Source organism: Mus pahari, chromosome 14 (assembly GCF_900095145.1).
Source record: "Mus pahari chromosome 14, PAHARI_EIJ_v1.1, whole genome shotgun sequence".
NCBI lineage: Eukaryota > Metazoa > Chordata > Mammalia > Rodentia > Muridae > Mus > Mus pahari.
Genome location: NC_034603.1, coordinates 88,559,703 through 88,571,791, shown reverse-complemented (window position 1 = coordinate 88,571,791; position 12,089 = coordinate 88,559,703). Strand labels below are relative to the sequence as shown.

At 47.8% G+C, this 12,089-nt stretch overlaps 1 protein-coding gene across 1 annotated transcript in view; it reads right to left on the bottom strand.

Annotated features, from left to right (window-relative positions):
• The window catches only part of Tbcd (tubulin folding cofactor D), a 168,583-nt gene that overhangs the window by 135,651 nt on the left and 20,843 nt on the right, over positions 1 to 12,089 (bottom strand). The window contains exon 7 of the mRNA XM_021211855.1: positions 6,712 to 6,844. Within this exon, the coding sequence (XP_021067514.1) occupies positions 6,712 to 6,844 (133 nt within the window). The remainder of the gene's footprint in view (positions 1 to 6,711; positions 6,845 to 12,089) is intronic.

Below are 12,089 nucleotides of genomic sequence, written 5' to 3'. Positions count from 1 at the left end.
CATATGCAGTCTGTCTCCATCTCTCTGCCTGTTTCTCTCTCTCTCTCTCTCTCTCTCTCACACACACACACACACACACACGCGCGTACACACACGCATTGTCTCTGTGTCTCTCACACATGCAGTCTCTCTGTCTCTCTTCCCCCCCCCTCTCTCTCTCTCACTCACTCACTCAATCTCTGTCAGGCTTCTACAGTCACAAGGCTAAGGAGGACAAGCTGTAGGACAACAGGCATGAGGTAAGGTTGTGACTTCAGGTGTCACAAGTGTACCCACAGCCCACAGAATGAGGGCTCCAGAACAAGGACAGAGAGCAGGAAACAAAGATCAAGGGCAAATCAGAGATGAGATGTCAACAGCCAAGGCCTGAGGGAAGCATGTGAGAAGGAAGGCCAAGGAAAGTACGGGCAACCAGGTATCAGCACCTGCCCGTGGGCCAGGTGAGAGGAGGAGGTAGGGCGTGAGGTGTTCAAATGGCCCACAACAAAAGCCACGAGCCAGGCTAAAGGTGAAGGGGGCTCCCCACTGGCCTCCTGGGCCTCACACGAGCAGGTGGGCAGAGAGCACCTTCTTCCTATCTGCTCCAAGGGACGAGGAGGATGAGGCCATGCACATGTACATACGCGTTCCTACAGGGTAAAGTGCTGAGCTGCGTGAAACTACAAACAGCCAGAACCTACTCAGAGCCTACTCAGTGCCTGGCGCAGGAACCCGTTTCCCTGAGTCTATGGAGACAGCACTCTCTATAGACAGTGCTTCATCCCCATCCTATCTGTCACGCGCTTTCTCCACCCAAAACCTTCCTCTTCGGGCTAGAAAGATGGCTCTGGGGAGAGGCACTTGCTGCTGCCAAGCCTGCGTTCAATCATATGGTGAAAGGTGAGAGTTACTTCTGCAAGCTGACCCCGCATGAATGCTCTGGTACATACATCACACCATACCCGCAAAATAATAAACAAATAAAGTGAAAAGCAAAGTTGCCCTGAGCACCAAGGCACAAACCCCAAGACACTCTGCCCTAGGACACGGAGCCAGAGCGTCTCTAGAAACCAGGTTCCACAGAAGCCCACAAACAAAGAGGCCAAAGTCCACACGACCATGACAGGCTAAGCCGAAGAGCATGACCAGTGCTGATTAGCTAGTCTCCACACACTCTGAGGCAAGAGAGGTTTGTCACTTCTCTTCCAGATAGAGCAAGGTACCACACCTATGCCTCGGGCCACCAGGAGAGATGAAATCCAAGTATAGCTAAAGCCTATTCAGAGGCCAAGGCCAGGACAGTCTGGTCAGGCAGCTGAAGGCCCAGGCAGAGCCAAGTCCTGGATACTGGTTCCTCATGCCTACCCACACAGGTAATCTAGTCAACAGTCACTTGTACCCAGGCACCCGACCCCTTTCATCCTTTAAATAAACCACATGCAAGGAAGACAGACACTCCAGCACATGCCTCCTGGGGACTGCCATGCAGCACCTGGGATGGGTCTGTGGATCCTGGTACTTTAGCTCTCTTCAGTCTTAATACTGTGGCCTGTGAGGTTTCTGGGTTTTGCTGCAACTTTGTGGCTTTTTTTCTCAGTGCTAGGTAACCCAGGGTTACAAGAATGCTAGAGAAATGGTCCCTGGCACTGAGCTATAACCCCAAACTATAAGTTCAGTAAGAATTCTACCTTTAGTCAACGATAGATAAAATAAAGTCTGGATTTTGAATTTTGTTTGTTTTTGGTTTGGGGGCAGTTTCTCTATGTAGCCCTGACTATCCTGGAACTCTCCATATAGAATAGGCTAGCCTCGAACTCAGAGATCCTCCTGCCTCTGCTTCCCAAGTACTGGGATTAAAGGCACATGCCACCATGCCTGGCAAATTTTGAAATGTTAAAAATAGGAGGAAAAAAAAAAACTAACTGTGAAGGGGAGATGCTATGTCAGCTGATAGTAAACAAAAGAACATCTCCTGCCACCAGTCAGCACAGGCAGCACCTTCCTACCACAACCTGTCTTTGGGACCAAAAGTTCCTTCACCATCATAACCACTGCAGGAAACGCAGAGAAGCCGCCATGGTCTGAAGCTTCTAATCTGAAGGAGAACCAGGAGCACACAACCATCATCCAATAAGAAAAAGTAAAATACATTTAAGAGACAATGTTTTAATTTAAAACATGCTTTCTGCCCTCAAATCTCCTCAGTTTGCACTAATACTAACACTCAGGAGCGAAGGGGCCTTCCAGAGAAACAAAGTTGCCAAACACTTGTTTCCTTCCCACAAGAGTTAAGAATCAATGCCGCGAGAGGGCCATGCTTCGAGGGAAATAAAATCAATCCTAGTTTCGATGTGACTTGTTCAGAGTTCACCTGTTTCGCCTAGCCCACACTAATGAACAGGTGGATAAAAATGAAGCCAAGTGCATCAAAGGAAACATGCAATCCCGAAGCACAATACACCTGCAAGTTTCATCATGCACAAGACACCCAGCCCTCTGCCTTCAGGACTGACAAGCCCATGGTGAAACTGCTCCACCCACTGAGCGTAACTTCCTCCTGCCCTGGAGCCAGATCAGACCCAAGTGACCCTCTAAAAGAGAAAAAGCAGCCAAGAGGGAGACTGTGGAGACAAAGCTGCCCCAAGCGGAAGCTTGAGGGGTGGGGGGTAGGGCGGTGGCAAACCAGGCACCGAGAGCCCTAGGAGATGAGACCACCATAGCTGTTGGTCTACAGCAGTTTCATTCAGCCACTTCCCAGGATTTCAGTTGTCTGCGTCAGACAATTGCTCACCACCCTCAGGGCAAATCTCTCTAGATAGAGCAGAGGTGCTGTTGCCAAACCACCAAAGCACTCTGCCCCAACGGCAGGGAGTTGGGTCTCATCTTCCCCTCCCTTGCCAACACACCCAGCTGGGGGAGGGGGATAGGAGACTCAACTTTCTAAGCCTCTGGGAACCCTTTTTACACCTCAGGAGGAAGGAAAAAGAGAACTTCTCTCCTCAACACTGGAACTTAAAGATGTCCAAATGAAAGGCACCCATGTCTGGCTGGTTTATGTCACTAAAAGGAATCTCAACCCACTGGCATAATTGGCAAGGAATGGAACAGCAACTGTCCTACAGTGTCTGAGCCCAATCTATTCCCCATGCACCTCCCAAATAAGAAGAAATAGAAATCTTGGGAACTACACATAGACCCAGGTGATCAAAAAGAACAAAAAGGCAAAGTATGTAAAACTAGACAGAAAGCAGTCACTACGGAAAGCTCCAGACACGTTGGCCAGGACCTCTACTCAGCCTTCAGTTAAGGCCCACAAGCTATCACCACCTCCCACAGGAGCCAGCTTCACCTAAGCAGGAAGCCGGTCTACGCTGCCAGCCACAATCTCTATTGCCATGGGCAAAAAGAAGTGTAGAGCAGAAAAACTCCTGGGCCAGGCTGGCAGGTAGCTAGGTGAAAATCTGAAATCCCCTCAAAAATGCAGACTGCTAGCTAGTTACAGTGGTACACACCCATAACCCTCGCTTACAGAAGCTAGCCTGAGCTATAAAACAAGATCCTTCTCACCATCCCTAACCAAGAAAAAATGCAAACAGCTGAACAAAAGCAACCTAAAATCAATCCCCTGAGATTAATTGTGCCTGTCCTCCCATGTGTCCCATATACACGCTAGACAGGTCTAACCCTTCCCTCGAGCACCACCATGAAGTAACAGACTCTAGCTACGTTTTGTCAGACCTTCCTGTATTCTCTTGATGTGAAAACTTTCAACAAGACTCAGGTCAAGCCGGAGGTGTTGGCACACACCTGAAATCCCAGCACTCAGGACGAAGAAGCAGGAGTGTTAACACAAGTTCAAGGCCATCCTGGGCTACAAGCTCCAGGTAAACCAAGGTTACACAGGAAGTAGGTAGAAAGCCAGGCATTGTGGCGCACACCTTTAATTCAAGCCCTCTGGAGGCAAAGGTGGGCAGACCTCTGAGTTCAAGCCCAGCCTGGTCTATAAGAGTTCTAGGACAGTTAGGGCTACATAGAGAAACCCTGTCTCAAACAAACAAACAAATGGGGTGGGAATTGGGTGGATATGGGATGGAGAAGACAGAAGGTCAGGCAGGGAGGCAGGGATAGATCAGTTGGTCATCAAGTTTAAAGACTGAGTTCAATCCCTGGACCCATATGAGGGACACAGAAAACGTACAATAAATTGTTTTGAAGTCTTTATTGTTGTTGTTGTTGCTGCTGGGCTCAAAAGATGGCTCAACGATTAAGAGCATTTTGGTCTCCTCACAGGCAATAAGCAAATGTAAAAAGAAAAAAAAATTTAAAGATTCATGCCAAAAATATTAAGAACCTACTTATACCCAAATCTTTCAAATAAACTATTTCTATCTACCTCTTCATCAGAATTGCCTAAAACACAAGTGTACAACACCTACCATGATTTGTAAATCAACTCTGACCTCTGCCCCACTCTTCCCTCCTCACACTTTCAGGGTAAGCCACAGCTTGCACTAACCTCTACTGCTACAATCAAAACGGAAATCACAATAAAACCTCTTTAGTTGCCTCTCCCCACAGCTGTAACAAAGGCCTCCCAAGGTATGGACTGTACAGCTGAATTTGCAAACCCCAAAGATGTCTACCACAGGCAGAACCTCACATCTCATTAATACCTCAGTTTGTGTATGTGCGCATGTATGTGTATATGCACATGTGTGTGTAAGTACAGGGAGTTCTGTATGTACCTCCTAACTTGGGTGCTGGGAACTGAACTAGGGTCTTCTGGAAAAGCAGCAACTGAGCCATCTCTTGGGCCCCACAACTATAAAAACAAAACAAAACAAAACAAAACAAAAAACTTGAAAAAAAACACAACACAAACAAACAAAAACTATCAGGGGCAGGGTAAAGATAGATAGTTCAGTGCTTGCCTATCATGTTTAAGGGTCTTGGCTTGACACCCCAGCACTACCAAAAAGAAAAGGGGGGGGGGTGTTCTATGTGCTGAGGAAAACAAAACACCTCTCAGTACTATATGCTGAGTTAAATATCTATTATTATACACAAATAGAAAAACACCTACTGATACATACCCAAAATAATTTTATATATAAGTTTTTAAAAACCTATTTTATGTTCCCCAGTGGCATTAATCACAACAGTCAAAACCAGTCACATAATGAAATATAATGAAACAGACACATAATGAAGCATTTCTGCCCATGGAAAAGTAGTAAAGAACTGACGCATGCCTGCTACAGGGTGGGCAGACCCTACAGACGCTGTGCTCAGTGAAAAGAGCCTATCCTACATAAAAGTCACCTCCCAGACAGATGAGCTCAGTGGCCACTGGCCTATGGAGTATGACACGGTATGTGGAATGGCATACTGAGAAGAGACAATGGTGGCTATACAACGCTGTAGACCTAACAAAATGAACTAACTATCCATCCGAAGGGACAAAGTCTTCCGAGCAAGCAAATCGTGTCTTGATTTTGAACTGATGCACCGCAGCAGAGCAGAAGCTCAGGGCTTAAGAAACATCATATTTTCCCAGGCCTCCCTCTTGCGTGTTTTGAATGGCAGGCCTCTGAAGGCAATGGCAGTATCACTGAAAATAAGAGACACCAGCCGTTTCTCATCCCCACAACCAGGATACACACTCAGCTGCAGAGGCACATGGAGCGAGTCCAGAGAGCCTCGACTTGCCTTCCTTCCCATCCCAGGCTGTATGTCCCCTTCCCAGGGCTGCTGACACCTGGCCCTGACACCTCCCACCCTGCATCAGGACCTGTATTAAGGTGTGCAAAAAGCCAAACCCAGTATGACTGGTCACCTTCAAACTTCTGCAAAGGATCCTACTTCTAAGTGACATGTCAGTTCCCTTTGCCTCCAAGACTAGGACAAGAACTACTGTCAAATTTCATCCAGTGTAATCAAAGAAAAACAAGGAAGAGGCTTCTGACCCTGGAACCTACAGATTCAGAAGGCTATCTGCACCCTCCAGAATGTCAAACTCTAGAGACCAGGGCCTTATAGAGCTATCCATGCCTTCGTCCAAAATACTGACTCTCAATACCATGGCCTCAAGAGAGTCTCTGTAACCTTGTAAACATTAACCCTAGAGACAGACTTGGAGAGGCACCATGACCTTCTGAATGCTGACCATCAAAACCAAACAAAGCCTTAGGGGGTCCATCTGTGACCTCCTGAATACTGGTCCAGGAGCTTCCTAGCCTTGTTAACAGGGCCATGTCCTCTCTGAGATTTTACACCAGAGCGGTTCTTCTTGTCAGTACTAAAAGACCATACCACAGGCAAGCAGAGAAGACTAGCAACAGGCAGGATGGGCATCTCCAGACCCGCCGCATCGGGAACTGGAAACTCTGTAACCCACATATGCAAACAGGTTTCAAGCCCTCTGTCTTCTTTCACTTGGGCTGCTTTCACTGCAGTACAACAAAACGAAAGGCTGCATTTCTGCAGGCACCACTGCCCTCTAGCGGTGAAGCTCAATTCTTCAGCTTTCTCCTGGGAGCCATCACTCCAGTTCAGCCTTACACACTAAGCACACAGCAGTGGAAAATGAAGCCACAATCCTGTAATGCAAATTAATCCCACCACGTTCCCGTAACTCAAACACAGAGTGGATGGAACCATCAGTTTGGGGACAAACCATCGGTTTGGGCACAGTGCCAGAGCTCCACATGCTATCCCTGGGGCAGTGCTCACCAGGGCCTGCAGCATCCCGTCCATGGTAATGACACCCTCAATGGTCTGGAAGGAAGAGTGGGCCAAGGTGCAAAGGTTCCAGTCCAGAAAGCTGGCCATCTTTCTCTGCTTGACATCAGGACGTGTGATAAATCTACAGGGGATACAAACACACAGGAGATGCTCAGTAAGACTCCAATGCTGAAAGCTCACCCACATTCCACCACACATATTTCCTCCCAGTCATTTTAGATCCCTGAACAGGTTAGGTCAGCTGCCTGCATACATCACCTACCTACCTACCTTCCTTCCTTCCTTCCTTCCTTCCTTCCTCCCTCCCTCCCTCTCTCTCTCTGAAACCAAGTCCCTACCCATCATGGTCCAGCAGTTGATTGTCCATCAGGGTCTCTCAAAAAGTTTCTCAGAGGCCTCACCACCCTACTTCCTTCTCTCCTGGGCCCTAACCAACCACCAGCTTTACAAATAAATGGGCAACTTTACCCCACCATGGTCAGAGAATCTACATGCTTCTCAGCTCTAATTCCTTCCAAGCGTATCCCTTAATTTCAGATACATCCTCCACAACCTAATCCAACAACCAACCCCGACCCAAGGACCTTCCTCTACCACAACCTCATGTTGCACAAGCCTGTTTCCTTCCACCCAACATCTGGCTGACAATGTGAACCCTGACCTCTGACTCAGTGACTCTAGACAGATCCCATAAGGGAGAAAACACACAAAGGAAGGGAAGGAGAGGGGAAGAAGAGGAAGGGGAAGAAAGAAGAAAAGGAGGGGGGAAGGAGAAGGGAGGAAGGGAAAGGGAAAAAGAGAAAGGGAATAAGGGACAGGTAGGGAAGAACCTGAAGACAAATTGAAGAGGGACGGACAACAGAAGGTGCTGCCTCCCCAAAGGCGGCTCAAGGACAACCTCAAGGGGCCTTGCACAGGAGAGCTGAACAAGAAGGAACACAGCCAAGTGGAAAAGCTCTGTGTTTGGGGGGGTGGGGGGGAGCTAACAGGAGATGCACAGGGTAAGTACAGGGACCAGGGACCAAAGGACCTAAGCAGGCAGGTAGCAGGTTTATGACTGTCCTGACTAGTCTCAGGTAGGAACATGGATACGGCCTTGTCAGCAGGTAGCCGGAAGGTAGTTCCTTCTGAGTAGTGGAACCGTATGCCCAGAAGGGAGGCTATGAGCCCTGGGACCAGAGGGGTTCACTTTAGGGTATTCCACAGGCAATGCCCACTAGGGAGTCATATGCAGCACCAGTCACGGGAGTCAGACTGGGATTCTGACATCCACTTGCCCTCTAGTGCCCTGACCATCTACACTGGGACCTAAACCCAGTCGGCCAGAGGGCAGTTAGAGCTACATCCACTCTGTGGGTAACAGACTCTCTCAGCACATACTGGTTGGTACTAGCATACGGTGCTCCAGCCCCTCCCAGAATATGTACAGCCAAGCACACATGGACAGCTGGCACCCTTCGCCATCCTATGAGTTAAAGACTCGCCTCCTGTGGGTCACACCTCATAAGACACGCTCAAGGGTTTAGATTCTCTATTTCCATACAACATGGTCCAATTCTTGCCTGACCTCAGTGTCACCTGTTCACTCTAGAGGGAGATGACCAAATTCTTTCCCTAGGCAGCACCTACACAGTCTAGTATCTGCTTCTACCTTCATGCTGCCAGGCCTCATATGCACAGATTTATTCCCATAGCAAAGTACACTCTTCAACACTAGAAAAACATAAGCACACCTGCTGTACTACGAGCTTCCAATTTGACAGCTAAAGAAAAAGCAACACAGAGCCATCAGCAGGCCAAGCTGTAAAAAGCAGCAGGGCATCCAGATTCACTGTCAACTACAAAAGAGGTAGAGTGTAAGACTGGTGACTGCCAAGCAACATGCACTAGATCAACAAAGGACGGTGCCCTTGAACTAACTGTGCCATCACACAACAGGCAGCAGAACAGGCCACACACAGGGCTGGTGCAAGAATGAAGACAAGAGCGGGAAACTGAGACTCCCAGACAGAGGCTAGTTAGAGCCAGAAATGAAAAACCACAGGCTCTAGTGCTCCTGAGAACCTCAGTCCTAGAGTCTCAAGCTACCCAGGCCAGAAAGCTTTAGCACTGAACATTACTAAGCTCTCAGGAATCCCAAGGCCCACACCTGCGCGCCAGCTGCTACCAAGGAATGAGGATGCTCAGATACTCATAAAACTAAGGGTCTCCTACCTTTGGCTTTCTCAGGAGCTGTAACACGTAGAGCTAATGGCACTGCTAGCAGAAGCTTGCACAAGAGGACACCACCTTGCTGCTTCTGCCTGTTTATTCCTGCAATCTGATGCGACCAGATGCTAAGGTAGTCGAAAGATACCAAGACCAGTCGTGAGGTTTTTCATTGCCTACCTGTGAATTCTACCTACGAAGAGCTAAGGGATGCCCAGCCAGCTACACTAGGAACCCTGGTGGTTGGACTGCCTGGGACACAGCCTCAGAGTGAAGCAGCAAATGGGAAGCAATGACCCCCACTAGGCAAAAATCATGTATGCTTAAAACTAATAAAGATCAGCGGAAATATGAAATGTCTACAAAATAATTCTAGAACTGGTAGTTAGCTATTAGAAGGGAAACTCCTGATGAAAACTCTATACCAGTGGTTCTCAACCTTCCTGAAGCTTTGAACCTTGAATACAGTCCTCGTGTTGTGGTGACCCCAACCATAAAATTATTTTCTTTGCTATTTCATAACTATAATTTTGCTACTATTATAAATTGCAAAGTCAATATCTGACATTCGGGATATTTGCTATTCAACCCCTATGAAGGAGTTGTTCAATCCTCACAGGGGTCACAACCCACAGGTTGAGAACCTCTGCCCTATACCAAAAGAAATTTGAGGTGAAATTAATTCTGTTAGGACAACGACAAAAATTAAAAAACATAAATGACTACTTGTTAAATCTCTTAATAAGATTAGCTTCAACAGTAAAAATAACCAAATTTTAAAAAAAAAAAAAAAAGATGTTTGACATTAAAGTTAAAAACTGTACTATAGGTTTTCACCTTTCCCTCTATTCCTCCAGACCCAATCCCCCAGTCTCACCCCCCAGCTCTGCAACAGAATACCTGCTGCAGCCTTCCCTGATCCCTCCCCCCATCTCCTGTGGACCCCATGGATCTTACCATCCTAACCTCTGTTCCCCAAAGCATTGCTTTACCCAAGCCCCCAACACCAGCAGGCACCCCTGCTATAATCCACAGGCCACTCCAGCCAGGGAACCAGGTAGACTGTCCCTCTATTCCTGTTCCTCCTGATCCAATCTCCCCCTTATCCCCAGCTCTGCTGTAGACCTCCTCGGGTTGACCACTATGCTCTCCTCCCTCCTGGGAACCCCTTCAGGCCCATAGCCTAAGTGTCCCCAATACCCACAAACACATTTTACCTGGAACCTCACCCCAGTGGCCACACCTATCAGATTGCCTCAGGTAGGGTTTTATTGCTGTAACGAGATACCATAACCACAGCAAGTCTTATAAAGGAAAACATTTAATTAAGGCTAGCTTGCAGTTTCAGAGGTTTAGTCCATTATCATCATAGCAGGGAGTTCCACAACAAGGAGGGTGGCTGTAGAGAGAATTTCTTGTGCTGTAAAAGCATTCATTTGCCTATGAGCTGAGGCAGGAAATAGGAGGTGGGAGTTCCAGCAGACAGACAGACAGACAGACAGACAGACAGACAGAGACAGAAATGGAGGAATTCTGGGATATGGATAGGGGGAAGGGAGCCACCCTAAACTCTGAGGAGGAGATACACACATATGGTAACCATCCAAATGGCACTCATAGAATAAAATAAATGGGTAATTAGGTTCCGAGCTAGTCAGTAAACAACCCAGTCCCACAGGAGCCACCCACAGGAGCTGATCCCAGGAGCTGCCCACAAAGGAGCCGCCCACTGGAGCTGTCCACAGGAGCTTCCCCACAGGAGCTGTCTGTCCACAGAGGCAGCACCTTCTCTCCCAGTCTCCCCCCAGCAGTCCCACAGAAATGGTGCCTCAGCAAAGGCTGACTACAACTGGGAAGGACTTCCCACCCTAACCCAAAGGTCCAACACAGGGGAAAGGGGGTGAAATAAAGCCACCAATTCCTGAGCAGAAAACCCACCAATCCCTGAGGCTCCCAAGCTCAGGACTTGAAATTCCACCAATCACCAACCCCTGCCCCGAAAAAGACCTACTCCTAAGAAATCCTATATAAAGAACTTCCCTTTGTCTAGTTCCCTGCTGTCAGCTCCCAGAAACAGAGGGCAGCCATCTCTGGTCTCGCCCCTCCACACCCTAGACCCTCCAATAAATCTCCTGAGATTTCCTGCCTGGTGTGACTCTCTAGTCAGAAAAAGCCAAGAAGAAAAGCAATGAAGAGAAGGAGTGGAGCTGAGGCTCTGGAGCTCCTCAACTCAGCTGAGGACACCCTCCCCTGGGAGCTGCAACACCTCTGAGGCTTCCTCTCAGATCTGTGTGGTTCCTGAGCTCCTGTGTCTCAGGGTCCCCTTTCAATGGGACACTGACCCACTTCAGAGCTGTGTGCTTCCTGGGCTCCGTGTCTCGCGATGCCTCTCCACTGAGATACTTTCTCCCCTCGGAGCTGTGTGCTTCCTGGGATTCCCAGGGTACCTTTCCATCCAAGCAGATACACAGCTGGGCTGGAAACTTGGGGGAAGGTTGGCAGAGAGTTAAGAAAGAGAACTAACTGGTTATGGGCTGGCGAGATGGCTCAGCAGTAAAGAGCACTGACTGACTTCCAAAGGTCCTGAGTTCACATGGTGGCTCACAACCATCTGTAATGAGATCTGACGCCCTCTTCTGGAGTGTCTGAAGACAGCTACAGTGTACTTACAAATAATAAATACATCTTTAAAAAAAGAGAGAGAGAGAGAAAACTGGTTACTATTCTAAAATAGTATAGTATGTATGTATGTATGTATGTATGTATGTATATGTATGTATACCTTCTTTGCATCTCATGGAACTTTCTCCAAAATTGACCACATTACTTGGACACAAAGCAAGTCTCAACAGATCCAAGAAAACTGAAATAACTCCCTGAATCCTATCAGACTACCAGCAACTGATTAAAGCTAGGTACCAGCAACAGAAATAACACCAAGCTTAAAAACTTACAGAAGCTGAACAACTCTCTCCTGAATGGAAAATGGGTCAAGACAGAAATAAAGAAATTAAAGGCTTTCTAAAATTCAGTGTAATGAATACACAGCATACCCAAACTTATGGGACACAATGAAAGTGGTCCTAAGAGGCAGGTTCATAGCACTAAGCACCTACATTAAAAGAAGGGGGGGGAGAGAGAGAGAGAGAGAGAGAGGG